Raw genomic sequence first — 19,157 nt, forward strand, 5'->3', positions numbered from 1 at the left:
GTATATCACTTTTTATCGGTACGCCGATTATTTCGTATTGAGAAAATGCTCCCGCTAATGGAGGCTTTTTGTGCACGTAAGTATGCAAAGTGTAGTATGTAGTGTAGATTATTAATTACTTACTTATCCATCCCTAGAATCATATTCAAAATATAAGATATTTTACGAACAGAGAAAAGTGTGGTATAACTCTCTGTAAATTCCATAATAATGAAATTGCATGTACCAAAAATACATTTTCGATGATTTTGATTTTGATGAAACAATAAAAAAAATAAAAAAAAAAATCAAAGTGGAATATAAAAAGTACTATCAATGTATTTTACATAAAACAGCACTGAGGACTTTAATTGAAAAAGTGAGTTTTTGAACTTAAAAAAGTTAGCAAGACTTTAAAATTATCATTTCTTTACTAAAGTAAATAAAACTCCCAAGCGCCACAGATTAAGCTTAAACGACTGGAAAATTGAATATCCATAGGAAAAAAATGAAAGCTCCACAGCTTCATTGGTTTGATCAATAGATGGCGTATTACAACTCATTATTATATTGCTATCCTTTTCTTGCAATGTGTTTCGACAAGTTGCATTTTATTATGACCTATATAGCCTTCTAACTTTCTGAGCAAAAATCTATATAAATGGTCGTGTGGTTAGATACGTGGGTATCAACACCAATGACCATTGCTCAAATCTCACTTGCTTCAGTGCTGGTGGTTTCCGTTGGAGTTTAGTATTTAAACAATCGTATCGCCGTTCTAGTTCTAGCGATGCATAACTTCAATGCGAAACCATACAACAGTACAGAGGAAATGAGAAAGCTCTCCTCCAAGCGATGAAGCTCAACTGGTTGGGGTATCCCACCAACAGATAGCACCACCAGCTTTTTTGCTATTTTTAGAATGCATGAGTCGTTTGGCGTCTGCTAAACGAAGTCTTTCTATATTCCGTTTAGGTAGAGAACTTGAGTCGTTTAGAAGCCGTTTAGTGGTCGTTTAGTGGATTTGTGGCACTTGGGCTAATGTCCGTATTTTTGTACCAAATTTTAAATTTTAATTTTCAATACAAAAAAATTTATTGATGTTTTAAACTTAAAAAGTATAAGTTCCCGTACATAATTAATGGGAAACCCGAGTATAACGGTCGTAGTAATGGGGGTGTAAATTTGATTTGTAAATGGTTCATTAAGATCAATTTAACCACCTTATTAATTTTGATATTGATGACGATGACTGCCAAAGCGCGGTCCGAAGATAAAATGTTAGCTGGGCTGCGAAATTGAACTGGAAAAGACGCACAGTGGGAATGGCTCATACCGATCAAACCCCCATTTTATGATGTTCATATAAAAAAATATCAGACCATTTTCTAAGCCTTTGCGTTGCTGTTCTCCATTTTTGTTGTTGTTAAAATTGTGATAAAAACATGGAACATAAATTTGTGATAAAAATATGACACAAAAACATTAAAAAACCGCCTTGAACTGCGATAGCGCTTTCCCGGTGTGCGGTTCTTGTTGATGATGTGTCAAAGGCAGGAAAGAAATTAACAACATTATGGCATAGATTGGCGAGTGTTATTGTTCTGTTTTGTGTTGGGCTTTCTGCGTCCTTCGGTCGTTGTTTCGTCCTAGATGTTTCACACTTTTCCATCCTGGGCTGAAAGCTGTTGCTAGCGATGGATGGAAAGCCAGCTCCTCCGGCCGGCAGCGGTGGCGAGCTGTTCAGCTTGCCGGCTGGTCCGGCATCTTTGTGTTTCGACAAGAACGAATTCATGAAGGTATCTGCTGCGCCTGCCAAGTTTTCCCCAAGTCTATGTTCCTGACCGTAGCTCAACTACGTTTGATACCTTCCCTAGAAAACATTCTCCGTCGATGAGTTCCTGCACGAGAACCGAAATGCCGGCAGTCTGGAGATCATTCGCGATGACCTGGGCCTCTACCTGAAGGTACTACGGTCGGCGATGATTGAGTTGATCAATCAGGATTACGCCGATTTCGTAGACCTGTCCGCGAATCTTATCGGGCTGGACCAGCAGATCGACGCCATCGAGGGGCCGCTGCAGAAGCTGCGCACCGAGGTCGACCAGGTGAAAGGTGCCCTCGAAGCGAGCATGAGCGAAATTGCCAGCTGTCTCGAGCAGAAGAAGCTGCTGCGTTCGTACAAAAATCGCTCCAGAGCTTGGCCAGAGCGCAAGCTTCGCTGCACAAGCTCGAGGACATGCTGCTCGGCGATAGGAAGGACCAGATCGATGCCACCCTGCTGGAGCGAGCGGCACTGGAATCGATTCAGCTACAGTTTAACATCAAGTTCTGTCGCGACTTTCTGGACGACGGCAAGCAGCGTCTCGCGCAGGACCTCTGGAGCGAGCTGCTGGCCCGGCTGAAGGGTTACTTTCTGCGTGCGCTGGGCGAGCCGGAACCGAAGGAGCTGGAACGGTGTCTGCGCATCTACTGCACGCTGGACGAGTGCCGCACGGCGGAGGAAGTGTTTCGGGGCGAAATTGTTGCCCCGTTCATGAACCGCGCCATCTCGGAAAGCAGTCTGCAAAACTCGCCCCAGGGGTTAACCGGCATCTACAATCAGATTCTCGACTTTGTCTCGATGCGCATGAAGCAGCTGTGCCAGCTGACGAAGCGCAACGGCAAAGTGAAAGGCTACAACTTTATCGTGAACAGCTTCTGGGCCGAGGTCGAGCGACGCATGGAGACGAACATGTCGTCGATCTTTGCGCCGGGCAATCCGGATGCCTTCTATCAGAAGTACAAGTGTACGCTCGAGTTCCTGGAGCGCATCGAGCTGATCATTGACGATGCGGACGACGTGGCGCAGTTCAAGGCGCACGCGCAGTACCGTAGCTTTCAGCTGCGCTGGAACCTGCCGGTGTACTTCCAGATCCGATTCCAGGAGATCGGCGCCGAGCTGGAGGCGTGCTGCAGCGAATCCGCTTCACGCCAGGTGGCCTCCAGCATATCCGCATCACAGTTTAATGTAGCGCAATTTTCCGCCGCCCTGACGGCCATTTCCCGCTGCTGGCAGGATGGTGTGTTTCTGCCGCAGCTGTTCCATCGGTTCCTTAAGCTCACGCTGCAGATTCTCGCGCGGCTAAGCGTGTGGTGTGGAGAAGCCTTCCGACCGGACGGAGCAAGCCAAGAGACGGCCAACGGTGCTCCGGAGGGGCAGACGGAGCGCATCCGCTTTCTGGTGGCGCTGTACTCTGATCTGCGAAATATCGAGCTGAAAGTTCCGTCAATAGTGAACCTGATCGTGGAGAAAAGCCCACTGTCTGGGGTGTCTCGCGGCGAGCTGGAAGCGATAGTGGGCGAGAGCGGGACTGCATTCGGTGAGAGGCGCTCGCAGTTGCAGCAGCTGATTGTGCGAGAATTGATCAGCGCCAGCATACCTCAGCTGCGGCAGGTAAGCGATATACCGCGCCTGTACCGGAAGACGAATCGCGACGTGCCGAGCCGTTGCTGTGCGTATGTGGAGCAGCTGCTTGCACCGGTGGATTCGTTTCGCAAGGGCTACAACTCGATGATAGGGGTCGAAGCGATGCGTGATTTTCAAATCGGTGTCTTCAACCACGTGACAGTGCAGTAAGTGCCGATAAGACGGCGGTAACGCATTAGGCGGAACTTTTTATGAACATGTTTTTATTTTTTTATTTTCTTACCCAAAGATTCTACCAAGTAATCGACGAAGTGTTAACATCCGTCCAAAAGACGGAGGAATCGTTGCGACGGTTGAAAAATCTTCGCGACCGTTCGGGAACGAGCGCATCGTCGGCAGCGGTTGCGCCCAGCACGGATCGCACGGCACCCTCGGATGATGACAAAATTCGTCTGCAACTGCAGGCAGACGTGATGCACTTTGCTCGGTATGTGGAAGACAAGGCACAGATCGGCCGCCAGAACGTGGACAAACTGCCCCAACTGGTCCAGCTGGTAGAGGACGCCATTAAGGGACGACCATTTGCCATCGAGCAGACGCAGCCGTAGTTGCCTTGTTATGTCCTTTCGCTATTTCGACACACTCCTTCCCTATTTCACCCGTTACCCAAAGAGAGTGCATCATTGGGTCGTCAAAAATGTTTCGGCTCATAGTCAAATGAATAAAACAACCACCACGCATTATAAACAACAAAATCCGCTAGTGTGTCGTTGTTTCGCCTTCCGCTTCAGCCTCTTCCTTCATCATCTGTTCAATCAGTCGCTTCCGTTCTTCGGCTTGTCGCAGCTGCCTTAGCACCAGACTTTCGTAATCCCGCTCCGTGATGGTACTGCCACCGGATGCCGTCGCTTTAGCTTTTCCCTTCGTCGGCGCCTCTCCAACCCATTCGAGCGTGCACGGATTGTCCAGCCGGCCCTTCTCGAACGTTACCGCCATTTCGGCGGCGTCTTTCGCTCGGAACTCTACCAGCGCGCTGCCGTTCTTGCGCGGGCTCATAACGAGCGCATTCAAATCGCCATATTTGCTAAGAAACTTGCGTAGAACGTCCTCCGTGTAGCCTCCATTCGCTGCATCGCCCCGGTCCGCCTTCCAGCGTATTTTTATCCTATGCTGCGCTGGATCCCAACTCGGTGCGGTCGCCGTTTGCATCATGCGCAGCTCCTCCTGCAGCTGGCGGCGCATCAGCTCCTGCTCTTCCTGGATCAGCTTGGAGCCCTCCTTGCGCAGCCGCTCGAATTCCTCCTGGAACAGCTCCTCGGGGGTTTTGCTGCTGGCCGTTTTGTAGCCCCCGGAGGCCGCTTCCTTTGCTTGCCTTTCGCGCTCTTCGAGATCCGCTTTCAGCTTCTGTCGCTTGCTGTCCAGCTGCTTTGTCCGCAGCTGTGCGGCCTTCTTTGCGTTTAGCAACCGATCGTACGCCGCACGGGCCGAAACGTCCATCAGTATTTCCAGCGCCTTCGAAAGCTCTTGGAAGAGCTGGGCCGCCTTCGGGTTGTCGGGATTTTTGTCCGGATGGCATTGTAGGGCTTTTTTGCGGTACGCTTTGCGGATCTGTTTGCGAAAAAGAACGATTATGGTGCGATTAGCAGAATGGAGTGATGCCGGCATCACGGCGGTTTGCGCGCTTTCGGTACCTCTTGCTCTGTTGCCGCGATGTCCACCTCCAGTAGGCCGTAGATGTCGATATCGCTAAACTTTTTCACGTCCACCATGGTTAGTGATTAGAAATGTGCTCTTGGCAGGACTGTATCGTGTTTTATCATACACACTACGAGCAACACTTTCGTCTGCAAATAAAAAACTCGCAAGCCGTCGGACGAAAACAAAAATGTAAATAAATCTGCTTCGTGCCATAAAAATGTGTATAGCCTCTAGTTCAGAGCTTCAACTGTAATTCACTTCGCGTTGTCCTTGAACTGAATCCAACAAATCTATGGACAGTTTATGGCAAGTACAAAACTCAAGCCAGCTTCACTTGATGTTTGATTCAAAAAAGCGCTTCATTTTGTTTTGTTTTCCACTGTGAAGCGTTTAGCTGTCAGTTTGTGTGTTCCCCAGCCGGTGCAGAAGCAATAGCAAAACAAAACAGTCGACTCATTGCCTTGTCTTATTCAAATTGTCCCGGGCCACAGTGAAGTTAGTGTGCGGTTTTCCCCCGTTTTCCACAACCAAACCAGCGTCATGTTTTCCTTCAAGCGAGAGATCGACTTCACCGGCTACAGCTTTATTGTGCCCTCGATCAGCGTGGGCAACGTGCCGCAGCTCGCAGCCGATGCCGTGATCGAGACGCTCCAGCTAGAACCGATCGGTCTGCTTTGGTCCCCGGCCCTGGTGCCGATCGTCGGTGCGCCAGCGTTTGAGCACACGGGCGGTAGCGATGCGATAACCACCACGGCCGAGTTGTACGTTTCGCAGGAGAAGAAACTACTGGTGCTGCAGCTCCGGGCGCCGCTGGTCGGCCCGCTCCGCCAAACCTTCCTGGATGAGCTGGGCGATTTCGTGCGCGATGGGAAATTCTCGCAAGCCATCCTTCTGTCCAGCTGCTTCTCGCACGAAAAGTTCGACATCCGCACCGGACCGTTCCGGTACGTCGCGAACGAGCTGTACGAAGCGCAGTCGCCGGATGCGGCCCACCTGAAGGACGACCGTTGGACAAAGCATAGCGGCGGCGTCATCCACGGGGGAGGTTTCGCCTCGAAGCTGCTGGACGCGCTTACCGCGCGCCAGGTGCCGGCAGTCGTTTTCTTCATGTACGTATCCGAGGGCGACAACACGGCGGAAGGATTGATGCTGGCCCGCATGTTGAATGCGATCAGCGGCGAGCGTTTGCTGGCGTCCGAGCGGAACGACTTCCGATGGCCCAGCTCGTGGAAGCATCTGTTCGGCACAGCCCATCCAAGAACGTTGTATTGAGGTGGCGGTGGCCCGATCGGTTCACGATGAAGCTGAAGCATTCGTTTTAAAATTACTGTACAATATGGGTGGCGTACTGGGGCGTGATTACTCTGTGGTGAACAAATAAAGAAGCATCGATGCATGTATATCTCTACAAGAGAGAAGTTGGAGCTAAAATCGTTCATTGCAGGTTTTCGGATACTCAAGCCAAAAGCAGTCACACACACCCAAACAGCCATTCAATTCATTTTTGTAGAATAAAAAATCTTATTGCATGTTTCGCGAAAGACGTTACATCTAATCGAACGTTGATCAGACACGACACGACACGTGGTCGCCTTGTTGCTTTTCCTCTCATGGTAGCTAGCTTCCCAACTAACTGTCGCTTTTGCTCGTTTGTTTGCTTGTTTGTTTGCTTGTTCTTCACAACTAATATGTTACAAAAAAACAGAAGTCCACCCCTACCACACTACAGCCCAGTGGTGGTGGTGGTGGTTGCACTAAACAGGGAGCTGCTGCCGGTTTGGCGCATACTGAATAGAGCCGCATTTTGAATCAACTTCTTATACTCGAAAGGAAAGCTCGTGATCGGTGTTTTAAACGATATGCACTGTGCACCTGTTTGGGCATCAGTGGGGTGTTTACACATGACACAGATGGCTGCATCTTAGAGAATTAGTCCCGATGCGCTCCCTTGTGGGCTTGACGTTCGGGTTGGTGAAATATTTACACTTACTACATAATGCACAGAGTAGTGAAAGGTAAGAAAGGTTTAGAAAAAAAAAAAACAGTTGCTAATGTACAGAAACTTATATACAAATTCAACATATTCAACAGCGACGCGCTTCTCGGCTCGTGCCGTTGAACAATGCTTACGTACATCTCCCGCGGAAACTCCTTACGGAGACAGTGTCTGCCTTTTTAGGAACCGATTTGTTACGAATAAGGATTTGCTTGAGAGTGTTTTTCTTCTTCTTCTTCTTCTGTTTGCTTGTTAACAACATCTATAGTTGTGATTAATGATAGAGCGTCGCTAAACTATTGTAGAGAATGGTGGAATTATTTGCTGTGTCTATTTTATGCTATGGGCGTCACACGCGTGATCTCTCGGGAGGGAAAATGAAAATCGTGCTTCGTACTGTAGTTTCCCTTTTTTGTTCTTTTTTTCTTGTCCAATTTGTAACGGTTAACGATTTCTGATCTCTATTGGGCTTATTAACGATGTCATTTTTTGACTGATTGCAATACTTCTTCATCTCGATTCCATTGCTACACACGGGCCTCTCCTTACTTTTATTGCACTTTGCATTTAGCAATCAATAGCCATGGCATGGCAAACAAATTTAATTCATCTCTTCACTCTATACTGCTGCTTCCGAACTGGTTTTTGGTGGTATCAATTTTGCTTGTTACTTTCTTTTTTTCATCGTTTATATTAATCTGTTCAACGAGTTTTAAACATTCTTTAAGGTTAATGTTTCTTCTTTTTTGTTGTTGTAGTTGTTGTTTCTTTTCTAAAAGTTTGTCATGTCTTTTTTCTTAACTTTTTGTTTCTGTTTTGTTATAAACTTGTATAGCAGAGGTAATTGTCAATTTCTCCAAAAAAGCTCTTCCGAAAACTTGTGTTACTTTTTTTTTAATTTCATGATAATTTTATCTTTTTCCTTTATTTGTCTTTCATCCAAAAATATGTCGAAGCCGAAAACGTGTGTCTGTGTGTGTGTGTATGTGTGTGGTATGTCCGGACACGAAGAACACAAAATCACATCCATTGACTCCCCATTCCTCCGCCCTTCTTGCGCCGTATCACACAAAACACAAAACGTACATATCACCCGATAAATCTCCATCACGAGAGAGGCGTCGTGTCACCGTAAAATGTTAAGCTGTATATAAATATGCTGCTTGCAATGTGTAGAAAAATATACCCATCTTTGCTGGACACACACACTCTCTCTATCTCTACCTCTTCTCCACTGTAGTTCACCTTCAATCGCGACCTAATGCGCCCCGATTGTGTATGCAGATGTGTGTTGTTTGGGTGTGTGGGTTTTATTTTTTTAAATTTCCATTTCCAACGGTTACTGCGTCATGTGATTCAGTCGTTGCCATCGTATCGCTTCTGCACCGGTTAACCCGTTTCTTGGGGACGATTACTAAATAGACACTCAAACGCTACCTTCATTGATATATGTGTATGTGTGTGTATGCTGTAAAGAAGATCTCCCAGAGCGGGATGTATGCTGTCTCTCTCTCCGTGTTAACTCTATTTACATCCTTCTAACGATCACAACACAAGCACACCGGACGTGGCACACCGGACAGGAAGTTTTGTTAATGAATAAATAATTGCCACAAAAATACGCGGCCAACTACGACGACGACGACCGAGTCCTGCTTCCCAGTCCATCATCGCATCCCGCGGCCCAACCTAATGCCCTATGGCCTAGACTTAATTAGCCTATACGGCTTAAAACTACGCGAAATATTGTACATACATCGATATACAGAGTGCACGCTTCTCGGAGCGATATGCCACGAGTTGGTGCGATGATCTAACTCTACCTCCTACTCTAACACCTCTTAAGCTACACGCGGACTTATGGACACTTTTGTAAAGTGACTGGCTCTAGGATTGATTTGTATGGTTTAGCGTTTGTTGCATTTCCGTTTCTCTGTTTTGCATTTTCTCTGTTGCTGCCTGCTCTTGTAGAGCATTAATGTACATGATTTCACTCTCTCTTTTTCTCTCTTTCACTCCCTCTCACTCTCTCCCAGTGTGTTAGCACTGATTTACACAACGCCGGATGTGCGCGGGGATGAGCACTGTTCAAGCAGAAACAACACTGTGGACAACGTGATTGCTTGCTTTGGTGTTGTTGCCGTTGCCGTTGCTGCTGCTGCTGCTGCCGTTGTTGTTAGGCGGTGACTTGGATGTTGCTAGCCCTGCAGTTGACGCGCTCGGCGTCATGGAAGCAGCCGCCGCCGCCGCCGCCGTTGTCGACGTCGTCGTTACCCACCTTTCGTTTGGCGGCAACACTTCGATTTCGGGCTGCATTTTGATTGTCCTCACCGTCGGATCGTAATAGCCGGCCAGATAGTACGTGTCGTTGTTGTCGTAGATCGCGGTGTACTGCTTCGGATCGGCACCGAACTTGGCGGTGTACTCCCGCAGGCCCAGCACCTCACACTTGTGCGAGATCGTCTGCACGTCGTTTTCGTCCTCGTGTGGCGACTGAAACAGAGCGCCCTGTCATAGAGCGGCCGCGAAAAAAGGGGAACAAACATCAAAGGTTAGAGACCCTGCGGCACAGTTTTGCTGCGGCAACACGGGGACTTACCGGGTACTTCAGGTTGGGGCAGTCCTGCGTCTCCTCGGGATGGTAGAACCACTTGACGCGCACCACCATGTTGTTGGTGGACGTTTCCCACATCGATTCAATGTGCCCGATGTAGGGCCGGTCGGGCCGCCCCGTCGAGAGGAATACGGCCGAGTCGCCCACCTGAAAGAGAACGGCGAAAAGGCGGTCAGTGCCCAACTCCGCAAGGCAGAAGCATGGGGACGGCTTACCGAAATCGTTTCCTTGCCCCGTTGGATGGATTTGTAGAACTGCTTCTTGACGCGACCGGTCGACCGCCGGTAGCCCTTGCCGCACCAGGCCCACAGCTGACGGGCGGGCAGGAAGGCAGCGATTTTGCTGCCATTTTGTTCGGTGCACGGTTTCCGCTCCGTCGCCGAGCCTTTCTTCTGCTGCGGTTGCTGTGGGGGGTGGAGAGGAAGAACAGGACACACAAAAACGAACGGATGAGTTGCAGGTGTCGACAAACGAATCTGAATCCCCAAACTTACATAATACGATCCGGAGCTTTCGGTGACGGACGAGCTGACCTCCTCCTCCGTCAGCGTGCCGTCCTTCTCGGCCGCCGGCGTGCGGGCGACGACACTGCCCTCGGCCCGCTGCACTGCCGGCCGCGGGCTAAACTGGCCGGCCGTCTGGGACGCACTGTCGCCCTGCGAGATGTCGTCGTCCATCGAGCCGGAGCCGGCCTCGACGGTGGCACCCTCCTCGGGCGAGGACGGTGCCACCAGCACCGCGTCCCGGTGGTGCTTCTTGTGCTTTCGTCGCTTTTTGTGCTTCCGATGCTTGCAGAACTCGTCGTAGCACTTCGATTTGGACTTTTTGTGCTTGTGCACGGTGGTGGTGGTGGTTCCACCGGCCGCCGCCAGTTCCGCATTGTTCGCCGCCAGACGACGCAGCTTGTCTTTGCGTATCTTCTTCAGCCGGCGGCGCTCTTCCCGGTACGCCTCACCATGCAGCCGCTTTTCGGCCCGTTCCGTCGTCAGCGCGAAGCTGTTGATGGACGAGCCGCCGGTACCGAGCGGTGAGGAGATCATCGGTGTAACGGTGGCCGTCAGCGGCGTGCCGGACGACGGTTGGATATGTGGCACTGGTGGATGACCGACGATGGTCTGTTGCTGTGGCTGGTGCTGTTGCTGCTGTTGCTGCTGCTGTTGTTGCTGTTGCTGTTGCGGCACCATCGAGGCTGGCCCGAGCGTTCCGAGCTGGGGGCACGGTTCGGAATGGCTCGGTTGGCGCTTACGCTTGCCTAGCGATAAAAGAGGATTGGGATCGTATTCTGGAGTGTTGTTCGTATTGATCGGTTCGTTTTTTTGGTTTTTGGTTTTTTTGTGTGTGTGTGTTGGCGATTTTTTCAACAAAAAAAACGAGGTGGGGGGAAATACGTTGTTGTTGTTGTTGTGGGCGTCGATGTTGTCGCGTTATTGTTGGGTTGTTGGTTCACACATACACAAACACACACGCACGCAACAAACGGGTACAACGGGGACACACGCACACACAAACACGATTTGTCATGGCGGTGGTGGTAGTAGTTGTCGAGGAGGTGGTGGTGGTAGTATGGCACGCAGAGGTGGTTGCAGGTTGTTTGGTTGGTTGGTTGGTTGGTTGGTTGGTTGGTTGGTTGAAAACGCAAAAAACCCGAGAAAAAGAAAAAAGGAAACAATGTAAAACATAAAACTTAAAAACATAACCAAACGCATATTTCTCCGCTCAACACTCCGCAACATAGAAACGGTCTTTAAACGGGGGGAGGGCGCGCAAGGGGGAAATTGGGAAGGTGAGTGGGGGAAGCAGGAAGAGAAAGAAATAGAGAGAGAAACAGAGAGACACGGTGAGATGACACAAAAGAGTGATGGAGAGGACTGCAGGGGTTGTGCAGCTTCAAACTGAAGAATGTTCTCTTTTTTTAAGGAAACGAAATACAACGTCCGATGTCATATCACACACCACGTGTCTCAGAGGAGTAGTAGTAGTAGTGGTAGGCCGGGCGGTAGAACATTCTAGTAATGGGAAAAATCAAGTTTTTGACAGAATCGATTCCAACTAGATCCGAAGTTTTCTGGAATCGATTTCGGATCGGTAGGTTCGGATCAGTTTCCGAAATCGATTACGGAATTGAAACCGAAATCGGCTCTGGGATCGGCTCCGGAATCAGCTCCAGAATCGGCTCTGGAATCGGCACCGGAATCGGAATCAGTATCGGTTTCGGAATCGGAACCGGAATCGGAACCAGAATCGGCTTCGGAATCGGAAATCAGAATCGGCTTCGAGATCGGAGTCGGTTTCGGCATCTCCATAAGAATAGGCGTTTTGGCCAAATGATACTACGCATTGGTTGTTGTAAAGAATCCAAACTTACTTGTAAACGATCCATTCTCATGGAGATTCCCGGACTGATTTCCCATCTGAAACTTATTATTTCAATTCAAGAACTGTCTCTCATTTCAGAGCTAATTCCAATTCTGGAGTCAATTTTGATTCCGTTTCCGGAGCAAATTATGATTATTCGGTCGATTCTGATTCCGAAATCGCTTCCGGAGCCTACTCCAGAATTAGCTCCGGAGACGACTACGGAATGAACTCCGCAGTCAACTCTGGAATCGGCTTCGGAATCGGAATCGATTCCAGCTTCGGAATCGGCTCTGGAGTTGATTCCGAACACGGAATCGCAATCGGGTCACTCCGATTCCGAGCTCCCACCACTAGAACCTTCCCTTTGGCAACCACAGAAGCACAGTCTCCATAAGACCGTAGAGCGGCGGTAAGAATCGGCACAAACTTAGGATCAACTTGTCACACACTCACACTCACGCACGCGGACACTCATACAAATGAAAACAGATTAAAGTTGTTACAGGGAGTCCTACTATCACTCATAGGGAAAGGAAAGCTCTACCGTACAAAGGGGTAAGAGGATCAAGCGGATCATGCTACTAGGAGGAGGACCATCTTTCGTAGGATGTCGAGGATCACGGGGGCAGCAACACGACAACGCAAAGGGCTCAACACTTACCGACTATCGGGTAGTCGCTCATCAGGAAGCGAATGTCCTCGAGGGCGATCTTGCCATTGTCCCCGTCATCGAACTCGACGTTCACGAAGCGTTTCTCCGGATCGGGCGAGGCCGGTTCGGCTGCCACGCCCGGGTACAAGCAGCGATACTGCTGGCTCCAGTAGGCGCAGAGCCGCGTTCCGGGAATGATGTCGTCCACCGACTTGGGCGCTACTTCCAGGATCTGCAAGGAAAGGCCGGATTAGCTGCTGCAGAGCTTCCGCCGTCCAGAAGAGATGTCACCATTCCTGTACTTACCGCATCACGCAGCACCTCCTCCCGGGACATGATGTGCGGCCGATTGCCACGCTCGCCGTCCAGCGTCACTGCGTAAATGTCGGGCGGCTGCACCGCACTCAGACACCCGGCATAGAACAGCCCTCCCATCGCGGTCAGTACGCGCGTTTTGTCCTTGCCCAGGTGCTCGCTCGTCAGCAGGCAGCGCTGATCGATGCGCTTCTTCTCCGAGCTGCGCCGTTTGCGGTCCTTGCTGCGCGACTTTTTGCGCTTCACGATCGGTGGTGGCCCACCGACCAGCGTGCCGTTGGTGCCGCCGTTGGCAGCAATCAGATGCGGCTGCGGTTTCATTAGCGGCGTCACGACGGCCGCTTTCACCGGGGACACCTTCAGGCCGACGAGCGGGTTGACCTGCGCACTGACGGTGCCGCCGGCCGCACCCGTCTTCACCTTGTCGAAGATGGACGGCTTGCCGCCGAAGATGGAGAACGCCGCATCGGACGGTTTGCTGTTTTCGTCCTCGAACGCAAACACACCGCCGGCGGGCGAGCGGATCTTCACCTGCGGCTTCAGCGAGCTGTCCGACAGGTTGCTGGTGTCGTCGCTGGTTGTGGCGCTCTCGAACTTGGACGAATGGATGGGCGACTTTTTGAACTTGGACTCACTGATGTGATGGTGGTGAGGGGGGTTGGGCTGTTGCTGCTGCTGCTGTTTCGCGTGTCCCAGCCCAATGGTTCCCCCGTTCGGGCCACTGTGATGCAACACGTGGCTCCAGTGGTTGTGATGCTGCTTCTCCGGCTTTTGATGTGTCGCCGCCGCATCCTTCACGCCACTATCGCGCGTGTTCTTCGATGCGAGGATGTAGCCCACCAGGCTCTTCGGTTTCTTCGCCACGATCGTCTCGGTCAGCGTCAGCTCGTCGTGCTTCTTCGGGATGCCGCCCTTGCGCTTCGAGTAGGACAGCCGCTCCATCGAGCAGGCGTCGTCGTCCTCCCGCTTGCCGCTCGAGTCCGTGTCCGAGCTGAGCTTCGGCAGCTCCACGAACGTGGTCGAGTTGGACGAGGAGGAAAAGTTGGGCGACAGTGCCGGGATGGTGCTGATCTTGGGCCCGCCCAGCCCGTGACCGAGCACGGACCCGGGCACGCCGCCGCCGCCTGCACCCGAAGACGTGCTGCCCGACCCGAACGTGTTCAGCATGGCGCCGCCGGCCGCCGCCATTGCGCCGAACCCGCCAAAGTACGCCTTGCCCATCTCGGGGATGCGCACCATGCCGCTGTTGGCCAGCGGCTTCACCTTCGCCACCGCCGCCGTGCTCATCTGCTCGAGCTCGCGCTTCTTCTCCTCGCACTGGCGCGTGATCCGCTCCAGCCGCTCCTTCATGTCCGACTCGATCACGCTGAACAGCTCGTTCGCGGTCGGCCACTGGGACCGGCAGCAGCGATGGTCCTTCTCGTCCGCGTCCTTGCAGCTGCACCGGTTCATCTTCGCCTTGATGCGGGTGAGGCTCTCCTTCAGCTCCGCGTCCAGGTCAGCACCGTCGGCGTCGGGCGACGTGCCGTCGGAGCTGTGCTTGCGGCGCTTCTCCGCCCGCCGCAGCTCCTTGTCGTGTTTCGATTTTTTGCTCGATTTCTTCCCACTGCCATCCTTGGAATGTTTGTGGTGTTTGCGCTTGCGCGAGCCATGCTCGACGCCGCCGGCCGATGCGGCCAGCAGGGCCAGGGCGTGGTGCGCCGGTGCGACACTGATGCCCGGGTACTCCTGCTGCTGCTGCTGCTGCTGGCTTCCCACTGCTTGTTTAGCACCGCCTGCCGCATTCGGCGGAGATGCTGGCGGGGACGCAGTACTGCTGCTGGAGCTGCTTGGCGATATGTTGCTGCTGTAGCTGCTGCCGCTGCTGCTGCCCGAGCTGCTGGATGTGGCGGGTGAGTCTTTCTTGAACATTCCCTCCTCCTGGAAGCGCTGCTCGGCGAGGGCACAGAGCAGGTTCAGCCCTCCCATGGGCTCGTCCGTGCGCAAGAACGCTTCCGGCACGGCTGGTGGCGCCGCAGCGACCGGTGGCGTCGTCAGCTGGCAGGAGGCTGCTGCCGCTTGCCCTAGCTCCGGCGGTGCTGGTGCGGCGGCGGGTAACGATGGCACTGGGTGGGAGGAAGCCGGCTCTGGTGGCAGTTGCGGTGAGATCGGTTCCTTCTTGATGAGTGAAGACTTCTTCTGGAACACCTCGATACTGTGGGACAGAAGCTCCAGCCCGCTCAGGTCCACTGGATGGTCCTGCTGCGTGAGGGGCGCTCCTCCTCCTCCAGTCGACCGGCCTGCTAGCTCCTTTTCACTTCGCGCCTGCGCGGGCCCGGTCGGCGAGTGGAGCTCCAGCTTCGTCAGTCTTCGCTGCGGGCCGCTGGCCGCTGGAGCGACGGAAAGGTTTTCCGGCTCGTGCTGGATGGGTGCCAGCGGCTGCGGAAGGGGCGTCGCCGGCGGTGCTGCTACACCTGTCCGACCAACCGGCTCCAGCTCCATCTCGACCTGATCACAGTTGGAGGTGCACGTGGCGTTCAACAGGCCCGACGTGGACAGGTCCGGCTCGATCGCCGAATCGCCACTGCTGTTGATGAGCGTGCTATGGCACAGGGATTGTTCGCTTGCAAGCGCGTGGTAAGCGGCCGCCAGGGTCGCATCCGTCGACATGATGGTGGCCGTCTCGGGGCCGCCCGTCGTTTCCGACTCGGCACCACCAGCACCACCGGTTGGCGGTTGCGTCGTCTCGTCCTCGCTCATGATCGGCGTGTCCGTCTGTATGTTGGCGTCCTGCACTTCGGGCGCTTCCGTTACCTCCGCCGCACCACCGTCCGTCGCGTTGGTTTGCGCATGCAGCGTGCCGGTGGTATTGGTGGCATTGGTCGTGGTGGTGGTATCGGGCGGAGGCGTCAGACAGGTGGTGGTAGCCGGCACCTCGGACAGCACCAACGGCGGAGGATGGCTGCTAGTGGCAATATGGTGCGCCGAGTGGCTAAAGCCGGCCAGCAGCGTCGTGGACAGAGCGGAAGGCGGCGGCGTGTGGTTGGTGACGCCCGCACCGAGCGTCCCGCCGACCGGCGCTGCTTCCAGCAGTGCGGGCGGCTTGGAAGGATGGTGCGGCGCGATGTGTATTAAGCTGCCCGGTTGAAAGAGCAGCTGTGACGTCAGATCGCTGGTCGCCGTCAGGGCGAGGTGCGAATGGGAGGCTGCCCCGTTCGTGAGCGCACTCGCTGCCGTCGAACCGGCCGATGTGCTCGATTTGTCCAGCTCGCTCAGCGTGCCGAAGAGTGAGGTGGCCAGATGGGACGTGGACGCAGCAGACGTAGCGCCACCGATCGTACCCGCGATACCGGCACTGGTGGAGCAGTCTTCGAGCTTGATAAATGCGTGCGGTGCCGGTATGGGCAGGGGAATCGTGGGCTGGCCGCAGGTGCTGCCCGATCCGGCACTCGATCCGGCCGCGCTGCCCGTCGTTTGCGATTGCTTGCCGCCGGCACTGGAGGACGTTCGCTTGCCACTCGATTCAGCGGACGTCAGCGCAAGGTACCGGGTGCTGTGGTGCGATTGTGTGTGCTGCTGCAGTGGTGGGGAAAGGAAGAAACAAACGGGTAAATGGGACATTAGAGTGCTGCTGCTGCTAAACCCAAATCGAGGGAAATCGATAAAGACGTCAAAGCCGGAGGACGTGGACACGTGACTTACCTGATGGAGCGTTGTGCTGGCCGTGCTCATATAGTCCGAGCTTAGCATCTGCAGCGGAGCCAACGGTGGTGGCTGGAGCTGCGGCTGCGGCGGCGGCGGAAGCTGCGGCAGGAGCAGATGCTGCGAGGCGGTCGATTGCGGGTACGAGGGCCACACGACCGCTTGTTGGAATGGTTCTATACAAGAAATATAGATTTTATCTAGAAAGTTTGACGGATTGGCTGTGAAGATGGCATTTTCGTATTATGTTTGGAATTGGAAATCGATCGACGTTTTGTGTGTATGTGTGTGTTTGTGTGCGTTTCAATTGGTTATTCGGGTCAGCGAACGAACGTAAATTTCGTCGAAATGAAGGTAGAAAAGAAATAAAGAAAGAAAAAAGAGAGAAAAAATACAATACTGGTAAGTAGAAGCGATACAAAGCAGAGAGAATTAAATGATAAAGTATGAATAAAAAACACATAAAACCAATTCTGTGTTGAGCTGCTCAACCGTACTACACCAACTAGATTAATGTGACTGTAACCAAACATGTGTAACTCTAGTGTGCTACCCCACAGATGCTATGGCGTTTAGAGTGCTGCCTGCTATTCCAAGACCCAAAAGCTCACGTAGAAGAATATTGTACTGTACTTATTTTATGTTTTGCTTCAAAATATGTTGAAATAGTTCTAGCAACAAATAAATCAAATTATAACGTTTTATAGCTATACTCGGCCTTATTTCTACACCCAACTAACGCTGTCACTTTAATATATCCCGAAAAAAAATGGTTAGGCTATATACTATTGAACAAAGACAAGCTTACCGATTGTCGCTGCAGCGGGAAGGAACAGAATCTGGCCGGTGCTGGGATCCCGCACCAGCTGCAAGCCGACGGGCGGTATCGGCGGCAAGGGCAGCATCGATTCCATGGGGACGGGAGCTGAAAAGATTGAGAAAACGGGTCGAAATTATTGACCAATAATGTCATAAATATTCTTCCACCATCATCATATCACAGGCGGCGATGCATGCACAAGGCGTGTGTGCGGCGATGGGTGATACGCGGGGCGTTCGCGTCCCATCGGTTGAATTTTAAAATAATTCCTCATAATCCTCATCTTCGGACAGCACCAGGATAGGGCGTGAACCGGGGGAGAGGGAGGCAGGAGAAACGGTCCTCCCCCCTCCCCGGTGTAAGTTGTAATAAAAATGAGTGCCATAAATTCTGCACCGCCCCAGCGGGTGTTCCGAGTTGCTGGTGTAATATAATTTTTGGTGCTCCGTTGCCTCTCAACTCGCTGGACAATCGCTCGAGGACACATTGGAAGGTTTATTGTACGAGATGGATGATGGCACTTGTCTGAACATTTCATGGCCCGCTAACAAGAAAGGAATTTCAAAGTCGAAAGCGTTCGAAGCGTTTACAGCTTTATTTCGTTGGTTTCTTTTTTGCTGTACAATCGTTTGCTGACATAATTTAGAGGTAGTTTAAATTTTTTAAATTATGCGCGTCACGCTTCAACGGAATAAATCGCTTTAAATCGACACTATGCACAGATTTTTGTGCAATAGAAACAAACAAAATCGATCAACATATTGGACTATCGATAATTTAATCCAGAATGCAGGAGACAAGCTATCGCTAAAAATGAATACATTGACAGTAAGAATATTTCAGATATTAAGGCATAGCTTGAAAATAATTTAAAGCCAAGTGAACATAACCAACATCTATAAAAATAAATAAACAACAACACCATGCAAGAGCGAGAGTCAAGCCGCAGTCGGCTGCTACAAACGTGGACAGAGGTGTTGCATGGCGCTTGGATTACAAGTGGCTGAAACCGAACCGAAAGCCGGCCGACCGGATTGGACGAACCGAGCTTCGGCAGTGCACGCACGCTCTCTGATTGGTCGACGGCGCATCTAGGGGCGGAGCTAAAACGCGCCTGCTCGGGCTGGCGAACACAAACGACACCTGCAGCAGCAGCAGCACGGCGAGATGCGCACACTACACACGCTTGTGAGTAGGGAAAATTATTGTTTTTCGTGTATTTCAAGATTTTCGTTGCACACACCGGGGTTTTGGTAAAGTGCAGTGTTCGTCGCGTGTTGCACTTTCTAAGCCGAGTTCAGAGTCTTTCTGCAAACAAAAAACCCTTTTACCTAACGAATGATTTTATGCGGAAAGTGTGCGTGTATGCGCTGCCGTTGTTTGATTAGGAGCTGTTTTGAGGCGAAAAATAGAATGAAGGCACGCACTGCCGGAACAGCTAGCCAAAACACACACAGGAAGAGAGAGGGAAAAAATGCTTGCCTCATTATTATGAAACGAACTCCTCCATACCTACTGATGCGAACAGCTAATGCAAATGCAGAAAAAAAAAACCGGAATAGAAACTAACTCTTCCCCGCTTCTCTCTCTCCCTCTCCGTTCCTTCCTTGTCGTTTGCGTGGTTTGCGTGAATAT

At 51.8% G+C, this 19,157-nt stretch overlaps 4 protein-coding genes across 12 annotated transcripts in view; 2 read left to right on the forward strand and 2 right to left on the reverse strand.

Moving 5' to 3' along the window:
* Positions 1-1,321: 1,321 nt before the first annotated feature.
* On the forward strand, positions 1,322-4,143 carry LOC121588597 (conserved oligomeric Golgi complex subunit 2-like). The gene is given in 4 exon segments (XM_041906703.1): positions 1,322-1,778; positions 1,857-2,160; positions 2,163-3,594; positions 3,678-4,143. Coding segments are annotated over 4 exon segments (2,157 nt in total). The 5' UTR covers positions 1,322-1,676; the 3' UTR covers positions 3,997-4,143.
* Positions 4,132-5,272, reverse strand: LOC121588598 (dnaJ homolog subfamily C member 17-like). The gene is made up of 2 exons (XM_041906704.1): positions 5,080-5,272; positions 4,132-4,996 (listed from the first exon to the last, which is right to left on the reverse strand). Exons 1-2 carry the CDS (start codon positions 5,155-5,157, stop codon positions 4,148-4,150), a joined length of 927 nt encoding a protein of 308 aa, XP_041762638.1. The 5' UTR covers positions 5,158-5,272; the 3' UTR covers positions 4,132-4,147.
* A 354-nt stretch (positions 5,273-5,626) lies between these two features.
* LOC121590825 (proteasome assembly chaperone 2-like) lies at positions 5,627-6,358 on the forward strand. The gene has a single exon (XM_041910862.1). The coding sequence runs from the start codon at positions 5,627-5,629 to the stop codon at positions 6,356-6,358; it is 732 nt and encodes a 243-aa protein (XP_041766796.1).
* A 225-nt stretch (positions 6,359-6,583) lies between these two features.
* LOC121588595 (protein winged eye-like) overlaps positions 6,584-19,157 on the reverse strand; it is a 341,422-nt gene continuing 328,848 nt past the window's right edge. For 6 of the 9 annotated variants that reach the window (XM_041906694.1, XM_041906693.1, XM_041906702.1 and 3 more), the window contains 8 exons: positions 17,511-17,627; positions 16,703-16,923; positions 13,013-16,576; positions 12,716-12,938; positions 10,191-10,978; positions 9,912-10,100; positions 9,682-9,843; positions 6,584-9,590 (listed from right to left, as the gene is read on the reverse strand). In XM_041906694.1, the coding sequence (XP_041762628.1) occupies positions 9,171-9,590; positions 9,682-9,843; positions 9,912-10,100; positions 10,191-10,978; positions 12,716-12,938; positions 13,013-16,576; positions 16,703-16,923; positions 17,511-17,627 (5,684 nt within the window). In that variant the 3' untranslated portion in view covers positions 6,584-9,170. The remainder of the gene's footprint in view (positions 9,591-9,681; positions 9,844-9,911; positions 10,101-10,190; positions 10,979-12,715; positions 12,939-13,012; positions 16,577-16,702; positions 16,924-17,510; positions 17,628-19,157) is intronic. The other 3 variants (XM_041906695.1, XM_041906696.1, XM_041906697.1) reach the window with 3 other exon arrangements.

This window comes from Anopheles merus, chromosome 2R, assembly GCF_017562075.2.
Source record: "Anopheles merus strain MAF chromosome 2R, AmerM5.1, whole genome shotgun sequence".
NCBI classification, from domain to species: Eukaryota; Metazoa; Arthropoda; class Insecta; order Diptera; family Culicidae; genus Anopheles; species Anopheles merus.

Bases quoted from the DNA above. Each gene is read 5' to 3' on its own strand.
- LOC121590825 (XM_041910862.1), top strand. From the start codon at position 5,627: ATGTTTTCCTTCAAGCGAGAGATCGACTTCACCGGCTACAGCTTTATT.
- LOC121588598 (XM_041906704.1), bottom strand. From the start codon at position 5,157: ATGGTGGACGTGAAAAAGTTTAGCGATATCGACATCTACGGCCTACTG. The intron at 4,997-5,079 runs GTACCGAAAGCG...TTTCGCAAACAG, and splicing joins TCGCGGCAACAGAGCAAGAG to ATCCGCAAAGCGTACCGCAA.